The sequence below is a fragment of the Ursus maritimus genome, unplaced genomic scaffold, assembly GCF_017311325.1.
Source record: "Ursus maritimus isolate PB19 unplaced genomic scaffold, ASM1731132v1 scaffold_4, whole genome shotgun sequence".
NCBI classification, from domain to species: domain Eukaryota; kingdom Metazoa; phylum Chordata; class Mammalia; order Carnivora; family Ursidae; genus Ursus; species Ursus maritimus.
The window spans coordinates 15,467,189-15,489,247 of NW_024426552.1; the positions used below are offsets into that span (position 1 = coordinate 15,467,189).

The 22,059-nt window shown below is 36.0% G+C and overlaps 1 protein-coding gene across 4 annotated transcripts in view; it reads left to right on the forward strand.

Annotated features, from left to right (window-relative positions):
• Positions 1-22,059, forward strand: part of LTN1 (listerin E3 ubiquitin protein ligase 1) — a 65,328-nt gene that overhangs the window by 23,948 nt on the left and 19,321 nt on the right. For 3 of the 4 annotated variants that reach the window (XM_008701785.2, XM_008701783.2, XM_040621070.1), the window contains 7 exons: positions 402-641; positions 1,448-1,601; positions 2,380-2,524; positions 3,014-3,200; positions 4,769-4,928; positions 6,228-6,332; positions 10,376-10,518. In XM_008701785.2, coding sequence (XP_008700007.1) covers positions 402-641; positions 1,448-1,601; positions 2,380-2,524; positions 3,014-3,200; positions 4,769-4,928; positions 6,228-6,332; positions 10,376-10,518 — 1,134 coding nt within the window. The remainder of the gene's footprint in view (positions 1-401; positions 642-1,447; positions 1,602-2,379; positions 2,525-3,013; positions 3,201-4,768; positions 4,929-6,227; positions 6,333-10,375; positions 10,519-22,059) is intronic. The other variant, XM_008701784.2, reaches the window with a different exon arrangement.

The following is a 22,059-nucleotide window of genomic DNA, read 5'->3' on the forward strand; positions in this document are numbered from 1 at the left end:
GATTCCATGTTGCAAAGTTTGCATATAATTGAGAATAACAACTCTTCATTCATTCAGATATTTTAATCTTATAAGCACCCTAAATGTTTATTAATCTCTCTAGCATGACTCGGAAGACATTGTAATATTTTTAGTGTTACATTCTAAAGGGTTTTGAATAGCAAAGCTGTTTACTAATTTTGTAGAGCATTCCTTTTTTAAACTTAATTTAGAATTGTTTTTTTTACGTGAGGGCTTTTATATGTGAGAGATAAGATTGATTTGTTGGTATAATTTTCTTTTGTCTACTACATTTTTGAAAAATATACTGAAAGATTTAAGTGGTGGTTAACCCAAAGTAAGGTATTAAAAAACACACTGTTAATATTTTTGAAATTTTTTGTGTGAACTTTTTTCTCTAGATTACTTGATTGGAGAAGTATATGTTGAAAGAATTATTGTTAAACTTCATGAAACTTTATCCAAAGCAAAGGAATTGTCAGAAGCTGAAAATAATGACTCATCAGTGTCTTTTATCTGTGATGTGGCCTATAACTATTTCAGCTCAGCAGAAGGATGCTTGCTAATGCCATCATCTGAAGACTTATTATTAACTCTCTTTCAGTTATGTGCTCAGAGCAAAGAAAAAACACATTTGCCAGGTAATAGCCTACTGCTCAAATGTTTTGTTGGGAATCTCCGGCTCTGACCTTCATAGTGTAAGTGCCCAGGCTTTATTAATTGAATCATAATGTACTTGAAAGTTGAAAGCATTTTGAGTAAAGGGCTACAAATCTTAAACACTTCCAGCTTTAGAAACCAATTTAAAGATGTATGTAGACAGTATGTCTAAATTCTTTCTTGATACCAAAAACACAGTTTTAGAAGGGGCCATGATAGATGAGTTTGGAATCTTAGCCCCTTCACTCAGTGGCTGTGGTTTGGCAGTTGCTTAATTTCTTGATGCCTCAATCTCCACATTCATTAAGAGTGGGTATTAATATCTCCTCCTCTTCTTCATCACTGTTGGTATATATCAAAATGAAATTGAGATTGCATTATTAAGGACTATATTGCCTTATGTATTAATTGAGAATTTTATGAAAGGAATGTTAAAAAATACCAGTATTGATAGCCTTCCTCCCAAATCCTTTCTTTTATACTAACTTCTCTATTTGGAAAAGGTATAATATTTTTCACATCTCCAAAAGGACAGTGCTCTTGTAAATAAGTTCAGAGCAGAAGAAAACTAACTTTAAAAATCTTAACATGTTTGTATTTACATGGCATGAGCTAGCTTGTGTTATTGCACATTTATGACATAATTATTTTGTTTGGCAGAATTTTATGTTTTCCTTTTTTAGCAGTATCTTAAAAATCAAGTCTGCATTGAGTTATTTCAGACATTTTGTACTGATTCTAGTTGCTTCTATGGGATTACAAATTACTGTTGACATCTTGATTTTAGACTTTCTTGTTTGTAAACTGAAAAATACTTGGCTCTCTGGTGTGAATTTATTGATCCACCAAACTGGCAATAAATATAAACAGAGTACCTTCCTATGTTTATCTGCTCTGTGGCTGAAGAACCAAGTTCAGTCTTCACCTTTGGATATCAAAAGGTAACGTTTTTTGTGCTCATTTGCTCTCTCTTTAATACCTTCTCGCTGTCTTTAAATAAGAGCCCATGATTAGTGTGAATGACTATGAAAAATGACTTGTTATGTAAGAAATCTATAGGACTCTAAGAGAAGATCCAGACAAAAAGATTTTTCCAAAAGGAATTTGTTTTAATGATCATTCAAACTCCATTAATTGAAGAGTGATTTATCTTAGCATATCTGTTGGACTTCTCATTTATGCTCAGTGATGTGATGGTGGTGCCGTCCTGTGTCTTGTGGGCTGGTGTGGATTATAACCATGACCTCTCATGGCCACCACACGCAGTGATTATTCGTCATTGTTTATTTTGGGGGGCTGGGTAGCCACTGTTTTAAGGTGTTGAATTCCAAATATATTTCACACCTCATGCCAAAATCCATATATATAAGTGAAAACCAAGAGAATGCATCCAGAGGCTGTTAGGGTTGGGTCATATATTTTTCTGAACATCAAGGGTTTTTTTTCATACAGTAAGGTAGCTGTATTTCAGAAATATCTGATCTGAAATAGGTCAAGTTCCCTTCATTCTGAGATAGAAGCAGCACTTGATTTCAAATTATAAATGTTGGATTAAATCCATAATTTGGCTGTGTGTATGTCAGATATAGGGTAGAGGAGTTGCTTAGCTTCATTTTTACTAGTCTTTTTGTTCAGGTAAACTGTTAACCTGCCATAGGGCATTTAATATGTACCAGGGTGTTCTAGCTATAATAGTTATGCTGTTTGCATTATTTTCAGTCTTCAGGTCCTCTTGTCTGCTGTCGATGACTTGCTAAATACGCTTCTAGAAAGTGAAGATACTAATCTTCTGGGAGTGTATATTGGAAGTGTAATGCCAAGCAACAGTGAATGGGAAAAGATGAGACAGTCTCTTCCTATGCAGGTATGTTTGAGATTGGACAGTGCTTATCTTATTCTCAAGTTTGAACTTTGTGCAAGCTTAAACATTTTCATTTTATTCTGGGAAAGAAAAAAAGTAAACAAAATGACTATCTTTTGTTTTTTTCTGGGGAGAAAAAATGTTAATGAAATGAGTCTATTGCTTTGCCTTTACGTCTCTGAATGCTCATATATTGGATGTTTGTTGTTTATAAAGCAGTGGCAGTTGCCATGGTACAAGGTGAATTAGACCTAGTTTTGTCCTGAAGGAGTCTTAAATACACATGTTGATGATTTCCTGAAGTAAAACCCAAACTTCTAGGCTTCTGTGATTTTCCTAATAAATAGTAATAACTTCATTTTTGAAGTTATTCTAATAACATTTTGAAGATATTCTAATAGCTTCGTTTTTGTTCCGTCTTAATTGCATAGGTAGTAAATAATTTAGATTACCTAATGATTTTGTATATAATTTAATGTATTCTTTTTGCAGTGGTTGCATAGACCTCTTTTAGAAGGAAGATTGAGTTTGAATTATGAGTGTTTCAAAACAGATTTTAAAGAACAAGATACAAAGAAACTTCCCAGCCATTTGTGTACTTCCGCATTATTGAGCAAAATGATATTAGTTGCACTGAAAAAGGAAGTAGTCCTAGAAAATAATGAGCTTGAGAAAATAAGTAAGTATATATGAGCATTCAGATATAATAGAAATGTTTTGAAATAATTATAATAAATATAATTTTGAAAGAATTTTGATTAACCTGCGATTTAGATAAGAATCATCCACTCCTATTAACTGTTTTAGTGATGAGAAACTTGAGATTACTTGAGTGATGAATGGTAAATTGCAAATTGGATGGAAACATACTGAAATCTTGCTAGAATCTTGTTAGCTGTAGAACAGAATTTGGTATAAGATCAGTTACTCAAGCTGGCAAGACACTGATACAGGTAGATCCCATGGCATATAGCACTAAAGAAAATGGTTAAGTGAGTCTGGTGTTTCATCAAGGATTCTGAATTTTCAGTTTTTGAACCACTATACTTTGTGTTCATAGGGATATATATGTGTATGTGTGTACACATTTTTTTTCCTGGCAAGTAGAGGTTCAAATGTTGAATCCCAAGGGGATTTTGGACTTCAGAAAATTCCCCCATTCCAGGAAATGGTGGTGTAGAATTATAGGAAGCAGTGTGACCTGTACAAAATGATATTAAAGTAACAGGATTTGCATAATTTCTCTGTCAGGCTTGTTTGTAAGCCTTCAGCTGTAGCATAGTTACTAGTAGAAGAGAACATATGCCCTGTGGAAGAAAGCTGGGACACCTACACCTGTTCTGACTGGCCAGCTCCACGGGCAGTGAAGGGCAAGGAGATTGCCCTGCAGTTTACAGTGCCCACAGAGTGAATCTGTCCAAAAACAAAACTGGAAACTGGAGTAATAATCTTTGTAATATTTGTTTTTATTAATTGTGTTACTGATTACAAACTGACAACATTATGTATTTAATCTTCTTATCAACCCTATCAGGTGTTATTATTATTGTTGTTTCCTCACCTTGTTGTTTTCTTATCTTGACTGGATTAGAGTTACTTAGCTTGTAAGGCATAGGATTAGATTTTGAACCAGGTCTCAAGTCTTCTGAACCCACAATCCATATATGGCTTTATAAGAGAGAGTTGTGACTAATTATGTATTAAAATCTGTGATGTGCTAGGTTTTGTGATAGGTACTGGTCATTGAATTCTTGCAGCACTCCCCGAGGCAGATATTCGTACTCTAATTGGTAGCTATATGGATAGCTCATTTGAAACCAGACCAGTCAGTCTGTCACCGAGGTCCATGCCCTGTTTACTGTATCATGGTATTTCCCATTTCTTAACATTGGCTTGAACTTCTCATTTCAGGTGTTGGGTCCCTTAGTTGTTTGTCCTGTAAGTAACTTGTTACCACTTGTGGCAAAAATAGTAGGAAGATTTTCCAGTATTTCTGGTAATTTAGGCTTATCTCATTCTTAACTTATCAGAAAAGGGACCAAGTAAGATTTGGGAGAAGAGTCTCATTTTGTATTAGATGTTCTCAAGTTTCATTATCATGGTACATCTCAAAGAACATTTGAAAATCAGTTCATAGATATTTTGAGACTGGTGGGCATAACAGTAGTAGAAAATGGGGCAGAGAAGTGAAAACGATCGAAGGCCTCTTCACAGAATACACTTGATGATGTGTCATCCATTCTGTAGTTGCAGAACTGCTCTATTCACTGCAGTGGTATGAGGAATTAGACAATCCACCTATTTTTCTAACTGGATTTTGTGAAATGCTCCAAAAGATGAATATTACATATGATAACTTATGTGGACTTGGTAACACTTCTGGCCTTTTGCAGCTGTTATTTAACAGGTAAGAATCCCTTTCAACTTCCATTTTTATATGATTATTTTGCTCGTTTTTTACTTTGTTTTTATAAAATGTAAGCTCACTTCATGCTAATCTTTCAGTCAGAGGGTTGATCTAAATTAAACCCAATTCTTTTTTTTTTTTTAAGATTTTATTTATTTATTTGAGACAGAGCTAGAAAGCACAAGCTGGGGGAGGGGCAGAGGGAGAGGGAGAAGCAGACTCCCTGCCGGGCAGAGAGTCTGACTCCGGTCTGGATCCCAGAGCTCTGGGATCATGACCTGAGCCGAACGAAGGCAGGCGCTTCACTGACTGAGCCACCCGTGCACCCCTGAATTAAACCCAATTCTTAATGATAAATACTTTGTGGATTCTAAGTACTCAGTTTAATCATCTGGGGAGATATTTGAACTTTGCCTGTGTTCTTAAATCCATAAATACATTAAAGAATGGGGCAGATGAAAAAGAAATAGAAGCCTTGTAGAAGTTGTTTTGTCATCCGTGATCCATCCTTCCACTGCTCTCAAATCTAAGCTTTTGCTTTGCATGTTGTTGTAGATGTGTCTTAAGATTATAACCACAGGGGCACCTGGGTGGCTCAGTTCATGGGCCCAGGGTCCTGGGATCGAACCCCGCATTGGGCTCCCTGCTCAGCGGGTGTCTGCTTCTCCCCCTCCTTCCTTCTCATGCTCTCTCTCACTATCTCTGTCTCTCTCAAGTAAATAAATATTTTTTTAAAAAAAAGATTACAACCACAAAGCCCTCTCGCCTAGTTGAGGAAGTAGGTATAAAAACAGTCATAGCAATTAGGTATTTAGCCTGTTGAAATTACTGTGTTGAACTGCTTCTCTTTGTTTTTCACTAGCCAATTGTGTTTTGAGTATGCTCTTTGGTATCAGGGGTCCCAGGCTGATCACATCTTTCTCTGCGGTCTCAGTCCACATACTTGACACTCAGAACTTTCCCTGGCCGATATTAATACCTCCTTGGTTCTTCAGCATTAATCAGGCTTAGTGTCCTGTGGAATATGTCCTTTTTCCGGTGCAGTCTCTGGTCCTCAAGCCTAATCTCCTCTGTTGGTATTTGGAAGGCTTTGGGTGAGAGCTCAGTACCAGTTGTAAAGGAGTGTTGGAAGCCTAAGCCTCCTAGTCCATTCAATAATGGCAATTGTTTGGGGGCAAAAGCCCTGTGTGAGTTGCTTACCCTCACAAGGTGATTTATTTAATTCTGTAAAGGGAATCAGGTACACAGTCTTTAAAAACCTTACACTTTGAAAATGGATTTTTTCTTTTTCTTTTTTAGATCCATGGAAAATGGCACCCTTTGGTCTCTTATTATTGCTAAGTTGATCCTTTCCCGAAGTGTTTCATCCGATGAAGTAAAACGGCATTATAGGAGAAAAGAAGGGTATTCTTATATAAAATGTTTGTACTTTGTAATTTGTTGTATTTGGTCACTTGGCAACCCTAACTCTAATCAATAATTTCTAATCAAGGAAACAAGTTTTAAGAAATGAGGAAATTAAATTAAAAGAAATGAAAATTAAAGGCTTTTTTTTTAAAGATTTTATTTGAGAGGGAGAGAGAGCAAGCACGCACAGAGGGAGAGGGAGAAGCAGACTCCCTGCTGAGCAGGGAGCCTGATGTGGGACTTGATCCCAGGATCATGACCTGAGCTACCCAGGCGCCAGCCCCAACTGAGCCACTGAGGCACCCTGAGAATTAAAGACTTTAAAAGAATTTCAGTTGTTTTAGGGTTGGAACACACCTTATTTTATAAGTATTTTTAACTTTATAATATTTTGTTGTGGAATTTTATACTTGGTTTAAAAAGCATTGTATTAACTTGCTCTCTCTTCCCCAGAAATCTTTTTGGTAGAAATCTTTCTTTTTCCTCTCCCTAACATCCTTCTTCTGTTACTTTATTTGCTATTTGGAAGTGATAGGAAAAGTTACTTACTCTTCTCTTTAATAAGGATCATCCTATTGAAAAATACTATAGAAATGCGATAAATGTGTTCTTTAAGACAAAGAAATAGATTATGGGTTTGGACATACTAGAGATCTAGAGTTGGTCATATTAGAGAAGCTGAACACTCAGACAGTTAGTTGAAATTTACCAAGAGGTATTTCAAATTTTCTGATTTACCAAGAATTCTGAAATGATACGTATATGTTTTGGTACAGAATTATAAACTAAATTTCTATTTTTTCATATTTAAAAATGTTTGAAACTTAGTATTTTGAAGTAGTTATAGATTTCCATGCAATTGTAAGAAATACAAAGAGATTCCATATACCCTTCATTCAGTTTCCCTCAGTGGTACCATTTTGCATAACTTCAGTGCAATTTTACAACCAGAAAAATGGCATCGATACAATCCATTGACTAAGTTTACATGTATGCATTTGTTTGTGTGTGTGTTTTGTGTAATTCACATTTCTGACCACTACTACAGACCAAGAGACAGAACAGCTTCACCGTAAGGATCCTTTGTGTTACCCTTTTATAACCAGGGCCACCTCTCTTCCTCCCATTTTTTTAAAATTTATTTTTATTTTTATTTATTTATTTGATACAGAGAGATAGGCAGCAAGAGAGGGAACACAAGCAGGGGGAGTGGGAGAGGAAGAAACAGGCTCCTAGTGGAGAAGCCTGATGTGGGGCTCGATCCCAGAACGCCGGGATCACGCCCTGAGCCGAAGGCAGATGCTTAATGACTGCGCCACCCAGGCACCTCAATCTTCCTCCCATTTTTATCTCCAGCAACAAGCAATCTGTTCTCTTTATCATCTAGGAAAGTTATATAAGTGAAGTCTTACAGCATATGATATTTTGATATTGGCTTTTTTATTTAGCATAATTTAATTTTTCTGACTGTAAATAAATAAGGCATTAACTAGAGATGTATTAGAACTAATTACTAATGATGGATTTATACTTGACAGAAAAATCAAAAACTTTTTTATTCAGTAGTAACAATTAAAAATGGCATAGGGAAAAAAAGATTCTGTTTACAATGATGACAAAGCTATACCTAGAAATAAATTTAACAACAACAAAAAAACAATTATAAAACTTAAGTAGAGATTACAAAAGAAGATGGGAAGAAAAATTGTAAAAATTGTTGTATCAATCTGCAATTGCAGTGCAATCTCAATCAAAATTCCAGCAATATTTTTCGAAAAACTTGATAAACTGCATTTGAAGGAAAAAATGCTCAAGAATTGGTAGGGAAAAAAAAAAAAGAATTGGTAGGAAATTTCTGAGAGAAGTGAAAAGAACTTGCCCTACCAATATAATAATTAAGCAGTATTAAATTGGTGAATAGACAAATCAGTGGATCAAGATATAGAATCCAGAAACTAATCCACACAAATGTGAGAATTTAGTTGTTTTTTTTTTTTTTTTAAGATTTTATTTATTTATTTATTTGACACAGGGCACGGGGGGATTGCCCACAGGTAGGCAGAGAGGCAGGCAGAGGGAGAGGGAGAAGCAGGCTTTCCGCTGAACAGGGAGCCCAACGTGGCGCTTGATCCCAGGACCCTGGGATCGTGACCTGAGCCAAAGGCAGATGCTTAACCTACTGAGCCACCCAGGCGCCCCGAGAATTTAGTTTTTGTTGCAGGTAGCCTTTCAAATGAGAGGCGTGAGTCACTAATACATGATGTTAGGAAAACTGGATATGTTTGAAAAATATAACGAGGTACCCCTCTCTTAGGTTATACACAAGAATGAAGTCCAGATCAAGGCCAGATGTAAAGAACCGATCTATATAAAAGTATCAAGGGAAAATAAGAGACTGTATAATCTTGTTATGGGGAAGATCTTAAGCAAAGCACAAAAACCCAGAATCCATAAAAGCAGTGATAGATACTTGATTTTGTAAAAATGAAAAGTTCTAGCAACCTAAGTGCCTATCAGCAGATGAATGGATAAACAAAAAATGTGGTATACACACACAACGGAATATTATTCAGCCCTTAAAAGGAAAGGAAGTTCTGACACATGTTATGATGTGTATAAGCCTTGAGGACATTATGCTGAGTGGAATAAACCAAGCATAAATGACAAATATTATATGATCCCACTTATATGAGATACTTAGAGAAGTCAGATTCATAGAGACGGAAGGTGGAATGGTGGTTGCCAAGACCCAAGGAGAGAGGAAATAAGGAGTTCTTGTTTAATGGGTAGAGTTCTAATTTTGTGAAATGAAAAGACTTCCAGAGATTGGTTGCACAGCAGTGTGAATGTACTTAACACTACTGAACTGTACACTTTAAAGTAGTTAATTTGGTAAGTTTAATGTGTATTTTACCCATAATTAAACATTTTTAGGAAAAGAAAGCTTCTATATGACAAAAATGTAGTAAACAAAGGTTAAAGGACAAGTGACAAAATGGGAGAAAACATTTACAAATTAACAAAAACTTAATATGCATAACATACAAATAGCTTCTATTGATCAGTAAAACTATCCAAATTAAAAAATGTGTCAAGGACTTTAACAGGTAACTCATAGATGAAATAGTCAATAGTCATTTCATTTATGAAATGTGAAATATAAAAGGATTTTCCGTAGTAATAATGATAGAAATACAAATTAAAAGAAGCACATTTTATTTGCCATCTTGCTAGAAATTAAGATTCAGTAAGTGCACAGTCACTTGAACATTTTTGGTGAAAGTGTAAATTGATTATGCTTTTTAGGAAGGCAGTTTGACATTATCAGATATAATACATTCATATCCTTTGCTTTTGCAATTCTGCTTCTAGGAATCTACTAAATAGTATAGTATTTGCACATATGCAGAATAATACCTTGCTTACAGAGATTTATTGCAACTTTATTTATTAGAGCAAAATTTGGGAAAAAACCTCAATGACCACTAATAGGGGAATAGTTAAATTATGAGAGTATGGAATATTTTTCTTTTTGTTCTTAATTTAGTTAGGTAGCTTTAAATTAGAAAGCAATTTATATCTATATGTTCTGACATAGAAAGTTCTCAAATATAAGTGGCAAGTAATACAACAGTGTATTTAGAGTGATCCCATTATGTGAATAAAATTTAAGTATATATATGCACATATATGAATATCAATTCATAGAAAGGACACACGACTGGTACTGTTTAAATGAATCAGTTGACTCTTAAAGAGAACATGCTCATCATATATTGTTGTCTGATTTAAAAAAATTATACATGAGGGTGAAGTTATATTTGCTTATGTTAAAAACTAGAAGCCTATAAAAAATATCCACAATTTCATCATCCAGAACCAGCAACTGTCAATCTCTTCATTGTTTCCTTTTTTTCTATACAGTTATTTTATATAGTGTCATTATTATTCTTTTTGAATATTCTGAAGGACAGGAATTTTCTGAAACCACTGCATGTTTAGGATAAATATAATTCATACTTTTCCTTTTCTTTAAACAGTTTTTTCCCACTAACGGAAGGTAATATGCATACCATTCAAAGTCTCTGTCCGTTTTTGTCAAAAGAAGACAAGAAAGAATTCATTGCTCAATGTATACCTCCCCTTTTGGCCTGGACTAAGGAAGATCTTTGCAGTACTAATGGTTAGTGCTTGATAATAAATATTTTTGTACTTTAAATATTGCTTGAGATAAAAGAAGTGTGTCTTAATATCTAAATCCAAATCTAGCAGAGATGAATTGCAGCTTTATTCCTAGTTCATACTTTGCTACATAACAAGTTGACAATCAATAGGATGAGTGTCATTGGAGAGGGACTGTTATCATTTTGTAGTACAGAAATGCTACAGCCTTAAAGGAAGATTAAAACCACAAATATCCTTTCATTATTTATTTCCATCCATAGCATTTTTAGCTGTGCTTAATTTGCTTAATTTCTCCCTAGACAACCAATGATTGAACATCTACAGGTAACAGAGAGATAGCTTTTGTTGTATTTTAAACCTTTTTGGACACTCTGTATGCTTATTAATTTGTTTATTAATTTAATAAACACTTACTGAATGTGGCTCTTTGGCAGTTCCTTTTGTAGAGAGGACAGACATAAAGTTATATCGTGATAACCGATGTATCAGAAACATGTCCTGCTTTATGTGTCAAAGCAGCAGAAAAGGAGTTCCCCACTCTGCTTTGAGGCATCAGTAGTGATTTCACAAATTAAAATTTAACTGGGTGATGAAGGATGGTTTTCCATTTGGATATAGTTGGGAACGGGCATTTCAGGTACACAGAAAAATGAAAGAGTATAGAGAGTTCAGTTTGGCTGGCATTTAAGATAGGTTGGAGACAAAGGGTGTAAGATGCACAAGTATCTGGATTTTGAGAAATGGTAGGGGAAAGGCCTTATGTAGGTTAAGGAGTTTGGACTTCCAAGAGGTAGGCAGTAAGGACTTACTGGCTCAAATTAGGTAGTAGTAGGACTGTCTCATTAGAAAGATTATTTTGTGGGAAGGGTGGATGTGAGGGAAGAGAGATTGGGGGTAGAAGACAGATAGGAAGCTATTGGAGTGTCTTTGTTTTTTTAATTTTTATTTTACTTATTTTTTTAGAGGGGTGGAGGGACAGAGGGAGAGAGAGAATCTTAAGCAGTGCCATGCCCAGCATGGAACCCGATGGCTCTACTGGATCTCCCAATCCTGAAATCATGACCTGAGCTGAAATCAGAGTCGGACGCTTAATTGACTGAGCCACCCAGGTGCCCCTGGAATAGTCTTCATGAGAGATAAACAGAGCTTAAGTCAAGACATAGATGAAAGAGAGGAGTTGGAAATGAAAGATTAAGGAAATAGAATTGGTGTGGCTCTGTGATTCTGTTTCTGAATTGGGTAGAAGGAAATACCAATGGGCCTTATAGAGAACCTTTAAAGGAGACTTGAAGGTTAGGAGGAAGTAGGGAAGGGATATACAGGGAGCCAATGTTAAATTAAGGTGGCTATGGAATACAACCCGAACGGACATTGTCTATCGACTGGATGGAAATACTGCTTTCAAAGCCCACATCATATAGGTGGTAATATAATCTATAAATGAGGATGAGCTTGTCCAGGGAGAGTGAAGTGTAGAGAAGAATATCAAGGGAGCACCGGTACATAGATACAAGGGGTTATGTGGGTGGGGGAAACTTGAGAATAAAGACTAAAGATAAAAGTAGAAGAGGAGTTTTAAGTAGTATTCGTCACCTGTGTTAAATACCATAGAAGGTCAAATAAACAGGACTGAAAAGTGTCCATTAACTTTGGCATTATTGGAATGAAGAGTGGTGAGAAAGTGGAGGCAGATAGTTTGTTCTAAGTGTTTGGTGAAAAGGGATGTAGAAAGAAGTTGAGAGCCAGAAGCGAATTCAAGGTCGGAGTTAAAATTGGTGATGCCCAGGAGAAGGAGGAGGAGTAGAAGATAGAGAAACTGATGATAGCTTCCACTGAGCAGGTGAGACGGATGGGATCTACTTAGAAGATACTGACCTCTTGTAGGTGGAGTGACTTTCTTCTGAGAGAAGTTAGGAGAGATGTAGGATGGATGCAGATAATAAAGAGAGGGTAGGGAAACTGATGTGTTCCTTACTAATAAGGTTGTGTCTCTTTGGGCTAGGTCATTTAATGAGTGGAAACTGGATTGCAGATTCTAAGAAGGATAGTGTAAGTTTGAAGTAGTGGAAGAAGAATATGCATCAACAAATATTTGTCAAAAAGAATTACTCTATGGCAACCAAAGCCAGCCGATGTCAAAAATTATTCTGGCATTAAGCTTTGTAGTTGAGTTCACTTACAGAGTTAGACTGTAGGATCAGGCAGGGATTTGCAGTTCTGGAATGGGGATGCAGTTGAACTGGCTGTGCACAGAAGAGGACCTACTGGGAGTGCAAGTGGTTCCTCCTGCACACATTATAACTGAAGGATGGTCGAGGGGAAGAAGGAGCAGGAGACAGGGCTGCAGTGTCACACAGCTGTGTGCGGTCACACGGACCACAAGGTTCCTAGCTGTGTGGAGGCCCTACAGGAGGAGGAATGTTTTTGAGATTTGACAGCTAATTTTGCTCTTTCAACCAAAGTAATGAACTAGAACTAGCTAACAAATAGTTTTTAGTATAGAGTTGTTAGAAAATGTATTGTTTCTGATTACACTTGAGCTCAGTCTGTTTTGCCAGGAAGATTTAAAAAAATTTATTCCTCTGCCTTTAAAGGAAGGTTAAATACGTTATACATTTTTTTTTTCTTTATTCCTCAGTTCCCTTTTACCTGCAGGATAAAAACCCAAGTCCTTAGTTTGGCGTATTGAACATTTTACAATTTTATTGCGACTGATTTCTCCATTTTTACCTCTTATTGCTTCCATCCTGGACCCTGGCCATGCTAAATCTTCATGATTTTTGAACATTATGTACTTTTTTTTCAGTTTTATTGAAAAATTATTGACATAGATCACTGTATAAGTTTCAGGTGAACAACATGATGGTTTGATTTACATATATTGCAAAATGATTACCACAATAGGTTCAGCTCACATCCGTCTTCTCATATAGATACAATAAAAAGAAAGGAAAAAGGAAAAAAATTGCCTCCTGATGAGAACTCAGGATTAACTTTTACCAGCTTTCCTATATATTATATAGTAGTGTTAGCTATAGTCATCATGTTGTGCATTACATCCCTAGTACTTATATATCTTATAACTGGAAACTTGTGACTTTACAACATCCTTCCTCCAAACCCCACCTCCCCCATCTTCCCCCTCTGGTAACCACAGTCTAATCTCTTTTTCTATGAGTTTGGGTTTGGTTTGGTATGGTTTGGTTTGGTTCCACATATAAGTGAGATTATACAGTATTTGACTTATTTCATTTAGCATAATGTCCTCAGGGTCCATCCATGTTGTCACAAATGGTGGGATGTCCTTTCTTTTATGGCTGTGCATAGTATTCCATTCTATATATACCACAGCTCCTTTTCTGTCTCATTCATTGATGGACACTTGGGTTGTTTTCATGTCTTGACTATTGTAAATAATATTGCTATGAACACAGGGGTACAGATATCTTTTGGAGTTAGTGTTTTTGTTTCCTTTGGATATACATTGACCTTTGAACAAGATGGGTTTGAATTGTGTGGGTCCACTTATATGCAGATTTTTTAAAATAAATACAGTACAGTACTATAAATGTATTTTCTCTTCCTTATGATTTTCTTGAAATTTTCTTTTTTCTAGCTTACATGATTATAAAAATATAGTTAATACATATGTGTTAATTGTCAATGTTACTAGTAAGGCTTCCAGTCAACAGTAGGCTGTTAGTAGTGAAGTTTTTGGGGAGTCAGAAGTTATATGCCAATTTTCAAGTGCATGGGGGGGGTTGGTGCCCCTAACCCCCACATTATTTGAGGTTTAACTGCATTCTCAGAAATGGAGTTACTGGATCATATGGTAGGTCTGTTTTTAATTTTTTGAGGACGTCCATACTGTTTTCCATAGTGGCTGTGCCATTTTACAGTCGCAACAACAGGGCACAAGGGTTCCATTTTCTTCACAGCCATGCCAGCATTTGTTATCTCTTATCTTTTTGATGACAGCCTTTCTGATAAGTGAGAGATAATATCTCATTGTAGTTTTAATTTGCATTTCCCTAATGACTGGTAATGTTGAGCATCATTTTATATATCTGTTGGCCTTAAGAATATTTTCTTTGTAAAAATGTATATTCAGGCCCTTTGCCCTTTTTTTAAATTGGGTTGTTTGGGTTTTTGCTGTTAAGTTGTATGAGTTCTTTGTATATTTTGGATATTAATCCCTTATTGGACACATGGTTTGCAAATATTTTTTTTTCCCATTCTGTAGCTTTTCTTTTCACTTTGTTGATGATTTATTTTGCCGTGCAGAAACTTTTTAGTCTGATGTAGTCCCACTTGTTTATTTTTTATTTTACTTGTGCTTTAGGAGTCATATCCAAAAATTAATTACCAAGATGCATGTCAAGAGCTTTATTCATATGTTTTCCTCTAGGAATTTCATAATTTTATATATCTAAATTTTAATTGATTTTGAGTTAATTTTTGCAAGTGATGTAAGATATGGGGCCATTTTTATATATGAATTATTTTATTTTATATATGAATAGCCAGTTACCCCAGCACCATGTATTGAAGAGAATGTCTTTCTCTATTTAGTATTCTTGGATCCCTTGTCAAATATTAGTTGATCATATTTTGGGCTCTCAATTCTGTTTCATTGCTCTGTCTGTTTTTATGCCCTATTACACTGTCTTGATGACTATAATAGCTTTATAGTATAGCTTGATATCAGGAAGCATGATGGCTCCTGCTTTGTTCTTCCACAGGATTTCTTTGGCTATTCAGGGTCTTTTGTGGTTCTATATACATTTTAAGAGTGTTTTTTCTACTTCTGTAAAAAACGTCATGGAATCTTGAATAGGGATTGCATTTAATCTATGGATGGCTTTTGGTAGTATTGATATTTTAACAATATTCGTTCTTCCAGTCCATGAATATGGAATACCTTTCTATTTATATCTTTGATGTCTTTCATTAATGTCTTGTAGTTTTCAAAGTAGAGATCTTTCATTTTCTAGGTTAATTTTTTCCTAGGTATTTCGTTTTTGATGCTATTGTAAATGGGGTGGTTTTTTTTTTTTTTTTCCCCAGAAAATGTGTTGTTATTGTATAGAAATGTTACTGATTTTTGTATGTTAATTTTGTATCCTGCAATTTGACTGAATTCACTGACCTAATACTTTTTTCGTTTGAGTCTTTAGGATTTTCTATATATTATATCATGCCATCTGTAAGGAGACAATTTTCCTTCCTCCTTTCCAATTCTGGTACCTTTTATTTCTCTTTCTTGCCTAGTTGTTTTAGCTAGGACTTCTATTACTATGTTGAACAGGAGTGATGAGAGCAGGAATTATTGTCTTGTTCTATCTAATCTTACAGGAAAAGCTTTCAGCCTTTCATCATTGAGTATGATGTTAGCTGTGGGCTTGTCATTTATGGCCTTTATTCTAGTGGGATGTGTTATTTCTACACCTAATATGTTAAAATTCATATTTTCATTATGAATGGACGTTGAATTTTGTCAAATGCTTTTCTCTGTGTGTACTGAGATGATCATATTCTTTTCTTTCATTTTATTAATGTGATGTATCCCATTGATGTGTGTTTGTTGAACCATCTTGGCATTCCAGGGATAAATCCCACTTGGTCATGGTGAATGATCCTTTTAATGTGCTGCTGTATTCGGTTTGCTAGTATTTTATTGAGAATTTTTCATCTATATTTATCAGGGCATTGCCTGTAGTTTTCTTTTCTAGTAGTGTCTTTTTCTAGTTTTGGTATCGAGATAATGCCGGCCTTGTAAAAGCAGTTTGGTAGTGTTCTCTCCTCCTCAATTTTTTGGAAGAGTTTAAGAAAGATTAGTGTTGATTCTTCTTTCAATATTTGGTGAAATTCACCAGTCAAGCCATCTGGCCCTGGGCTTTTCTTCACTAGGAGATTTTTGGTTAGTTATTCTGTTTTCTTGTTAGTAATTGGTCTATTCAGATTTTGTTTCTTCCTGATGCAATCTTGATAAGTTGTATGTTAGTTTTTCTGCTTCTTCTAGGTTGTCCAGTTTGTTGGCATATAGTTGTTCAACAGTAGCCTCTTTTGATCCTTTGAGTACTGTGATGACAGTTGTAATGTCTCCTTTTTTATTTTCAATTTTGTAGATATGAGTCCTTTCTCTTTTTTTATTCCCATGGTTTGTCTAGCTAAGGGTTTGTCAGTTTTGTTTCTTCAAAAACCAGCTCTTAGTTTGTTTAATCTTTTTTATTATTTTTCTGTTCTCTGTTTCATTTGTTTCTGCTCTAATCTTTATTTTTTCTTTCTTCTGCTGACTTTGGGCTCACTTTGTTCTTTTGCTAGTCCATAGAGTTAGGTTGTTTATTTGGAGATCTTTTTTGCTTCTTAATGTAGGCATTTATTACTATGAACTTCACTGTTAGAACTGCATTTGCTGCATTCCACAAGTTCTGGTATGTTATGTTTCCATTTTTGTTTATCTCAAAAAAGTTTTAGTTCCTCTTTGATTTTTTCTTTGATCCATTGGTTGCTTAATTATTTATTTAATTAATTGGAGAGTGTTATTTAATTACTGTGTGACTTTTTAAGTTTTCCTCTCGTTATTGATTTCTAGTTTTATGCCATTTTGGTCAGAGAAAGTACTTGATATGATTTCAGTTTTTTTGAATTTGCTAAGAGTGTGTCGTGGTCCAATCTATGGTTTATCTTAGAAAGTGGTCCTTGTGCACTTGGGAAGTATGTGTATTCTGCTGTTGTTGAATAGAATGGAAGCACGAATGTTCTAAATATTACCAATGTAGAAATATAACCTGTAATTTTGTTATAAGTAAATACATATATATTAGTTAGGATATAGGAGTCTGTTTTCTTCTGTTACCTCTGTTAGTCCATTTGATCTATAGTATTGTTTAAGTCCACTGTTGACTTATTGATTCTTTGGACAGTCTGTCTTCATTGTTGAAAGTGCAGTATAAAAGTCTCCAACTGTCACTGTATTACTCTTTCTCCTTTTAACTCTGTTAGTTTTTGCTTTATATATTTAGGTGCTCCAATGTTGTGTGCATAAATATTTACAATTGTAATATCTTTTTGATATATTGACCTTTTATTATTATATTATAACCATCTTTGTCTCTTTTTACCATTTTTAAAGTCTGTTTTGTCTAAGTAAAGGCACACCTCGTTTTATTGAATTTTGCTTTATTGCACTTTGCAGATACTGTGGGTTTTTTTTCTTTTTTTATAAATTGAAAGTTTATGGCAACCCTGCATCAAGCAAGTTTGTCAGCACCATTTTCCAACTTGTTTACTTCATGTTTTTATATTTTGGTAATGCTTACAATAATTTCAAACTTTTTCATTATTACTGAATTTTTTTTTCTGGTGTTGTGTGAGCACTGATCTTTGATATTACTGTTGTGATTGTTTTGGGGTGCCATGGGCTATGCCCATGTAAGATAGCTAGCTTAATAAGTTGTGGTGTGTTCTGACTGTTCTACCAACTGGACATTCCCCTGTCTGTCTCCCTCTGCTTGGACTTGCCTAGTCCAGGCCAATTAATAACCCTACAGTGGCCTCTATGTGTTCAAGTGAAAGGAAGAGTCACATTGTCTCACATTTAAAATCAAAGGATAGAAATGATTAAGCTTCGTGAGAAAGTCATGTTGATAGTGAAGATAGTTTTGAAAGCAAGGCCTGTCACGCCAAACAGCTAAGTTGTGAATACCAAGGAAAAGTTCTTGAAGGAAACGAAAAGTGTCCTCCATTGAATGCATAAATGATAAGAAAGCAAAACAGTCATGCTGCTGATGTGCAGAAGTTTTAGTGGTTTGGGTAGAAGATCAAACCACCTACATTTCCTTTAAGTCCTAACTTTCTTCAGTTCTAAGAAGACTAAATGAGGTAAAGAAACTTCAGAAAAAAAGTTTGAAGCTAGGAGAGGTTGGTTCATGAGGTTTAAGGAAAGAAGCCATCTCTATAACATAACAGTGCAAGGTGAAGCAGTAAATGCTGGCACAGAAGCAAGTTATCCAGAAGATCCAGCTAAGGTAATTAATGAAAGTGGCTACACTAATGACAGGTTTTCAATGTAGACGAAACAGCCTTCTAATGAAAGATGCCATTTAAGACTTCCAAAGCTAGAGGAAAAAGTCAGTGGCTGGCTTCAAAGAACAAGCTGATTCTCTCGTTAGGGGCTAATGCAGCTGGTGACTTTAAATTGGAGTCACTGTTCATTTATCGTTGTTGCAGTTTACATTTTTTTAATATTATGTATCTAATAGCAGATTTTTGTTGTTATGGTTATTTTTACTAATTTTCTTTTAAGATTTTTTAAATTTTATTTTAGAGAAAGTGTGCGAGTGGGGGGAGGGGTAGAGGGGGAGAATCCTCAAGCAGACTCCCTGCTGAGTGCAGAGCTTGATGCAGGGCTCAGTTCTTCTACCCATGAGACCATGACCCGAGCTGAAATCAAGAAAACCCTGGCACCCTGTATTTTTACTATATTAAGAAAAGTATATTTTATTTACTTATTTTTAGAGAGAGAGAAAGTGCGTGCACATGTGCCCATGAGTGGCAGGATAGGGGCAGCAGGAAAGGGAGAGAGAGAATCTTAAATAAAGCAGGCTCCATGCTCAGCACAGAGCCCGAAGTGGGGCTCAATTTCATAACCCTGAGATCATGACCTGAGCCAAAATCAAGAGTTGGAGCTTAACTGACTGAGCTCCCCAGGCGCCCCTAATTTTACTATATATTTTCTAAAAACTTTAAACTAGAGTTGTAAGTGAATTATATACCACTATTATCATATTTGCAGAATCCAACTATGACTATATATTTACCAATACCAATGAGATTTACAATACCTTTTTGTGTTTTTGTGTAGCTAACCAGTGTTCTTTTATTTCCGCTTAAAGAACTCCCTTTAACATTTTTTGTAAGGCAGATCTGGTGGTAATGAACTCCCTTAGCTTTTTATTTTGCCCAGGAAAGTTTTTGTCCCTCCTGCATTTCTGAAGGACAGCTTTGCCAGGTATAGAATTCTTTCATTATTTTGATTATGTCATCCCATTCTCTCCTGGCCTGAAAAGTTTCTCTTGAGAAATTCGCCGATATTCTTATGGGGGGTTCCCTTATATGTAACTTATTGCTTGTGCTGCTCTTAAAATTCTTTCTTTGTCTTCGACTTTTGACAATTTAATTATGACCCAGTGTAGCCCTATTCACATTCAGTTTTTACCCAAATAATTATCCTTTTGGATTTAGATGTCCATTTCTCTCTACAGGTTCAGGAAGTTTTCAGCCATTATTGTTTTAATTATACTCTCTGTCCCTTTCTCTTCTGGAATTACCATAATGTGATTTTTTTTTTTCATTGAGTCCCATAATTCCCATAGGCTTTCTTTTTCTTTTTCTTTTTGCTCCAGTGTCCTATCCTCAAGGTCTCTGATTCTTCTGCATGTTTGAGTCTACTTTTGAAACAGTTGAATTCAGTTCAGTTACTGTATTTTTCAACTCCAGGATTTCTGTTTAGTTTTTTTGATGGTTGCAGTTTCCTTATCAAACTTCCCATTTTGTTCATGCATTGCTCCTAATTTTGTTTAGTTTCTTTTCCTGTAGTTTGCTAAACTTCTTTAAGAGAATTACTCTGAATTTTTTATCTGACAGTTTATAGATTTTTGTGTCTTTAGGATTAATTATTAGAGCTTTACTAGTTTCCTTTGATAGTGTCGTATTTATCTGGTTATTTGTGATCCTTTATTCCTTACATTGATATCTGCACATTTGATTGTGCTCCTCTTCTGAACATTAAGAATTTATATGTTTGTTTTGCAGAGATAGTTTTTTACCAGTCAGCTCAGTTTGGGATTTTAGGTATATCTGCTGGTAATGTCCTTGTGTGAGTAGGGCCTGCTATTACAGTCTGTTTTTGGGCAAAGTTGTTTGAGCTCAGGAAGCTGGGCAGGTGTGTGTTTGGGGGGGAGGCTAACATTTGGATAAGACTGCTAGCTTGGTTCTGCAGTTGCCTGGATTCTCTGGTCGGATTCACTAGATAGGGCTGGGTACTATATTCATTAGTGGGCAATGAATTAGCTTCCCTGCCCTTGCCTGCATGGAGGGGGAGGGGCTGGGAGCGACCCTCAGCTTTGTCTGTGAATTAATCACTCTGCCCATTTTGAGCAGGGGAAGCCCCAGTGCATGGTACTGGCTTTGCTCAGGGTTGATCAGCTCCATTCAGCCACCTCTTGGCTTGAGTGCTGTGGGGCCACACAGCTTTCAGGAATTGTCTCCAGCCCTGATGCAGCTGGAAGATGCTCCACAGTGTGTGTGTGGAGGGGGGTGGGGGGCTGTGGCTCAGCTCCTTACCTGGGAGGGCTGTCAGAAATCCTCCTTTGAGGATCAGATTCAGGCAGATCTGCACCCTGCAGACTCCTGCTGAATGTGGAGCCCAACTCAGGGCTTGATCCTAGGAGCCATGAGTTCAGGACCTGAGCCAAAACCAAGAGTCATGTGCCCAACCGACTGAGCCACCCGGGCGCCCCTGGGAAACCTCTTCTGACTCAGCCTAGATGGAGATAGTTGTTTCCTTTTCTAGGCGCCCATTCTTTGTCCACATTATATTGTAATTTTTTTTTTTTTAAGTCTGCTAGTACTGCTGGATGAATCCCTTCAGGGACTGGATTTTGTTCATCTTTCCCCAGCATCTAGCAATGCACCTGGTATTCGTTATTTATTCGTCTTCATTTAGTCAGTCAAAATAAATGTCTGTGTCTCAGGCATTGTACTAGGAGGAGGTATACAGTGATAAGTAAAACAGACAGGGTTCCTACATGGAGCTTGCTTTCTGTTGAGATAATAAATAAATAACAAACATTAGTGCTGTAAAGGCAGCAAACATAATTGAGAACAGAGAAATGCAGAGGGCTGTACTTCATATATGTGGGAATTACATAGAGTGGAGGCAATATTGAAGCTAAGCATTGAAGGATAAGAAGAAATCAGGGATTCTAAAGAGTGGTGAGCCTATGAGAGCTTTCCAGACACAGTACATGCCTATTGAGTGAATGTATGAATTATGGAACAGTATGTTGTGTTTTCCATCTTTATTTAACTTTACACTCTAGCTATGTTTTTTGTATGTTTGTTTTTATTTGAGAGGTGGGTATACTGAATGAGTCCTACACTTAAGAAACCAAGAATAAAAACAAAACAAAAAAAAAAAAACCCCAGCACAGTTTAGTTTAAAGGACAATATCATTTACTCACCCCACCCACACCTCCACTCCCACTCCCACCCCCACCCCCACCCCCACTCCCTTTTCTGTGGTAGGTGTTTGGTATGGAGACAGGGTCTCTGCCCTGTGGAACTTAACACACTTATTTGATGACTCTTTCATGTAAGCCCTTTTTAGAATTCTTAACCAGGACAATTTTGGAGAAGGTTTTTGACCTATCTCAAAATAGACTTTCTTTTTTATAGTAGCAATACAGTTTTTTTTCCTGATTTTTCATTTCTTTCTTTCTTTCTTTCTTTCTTTCTTTCTTTCTTTCTTTCTTT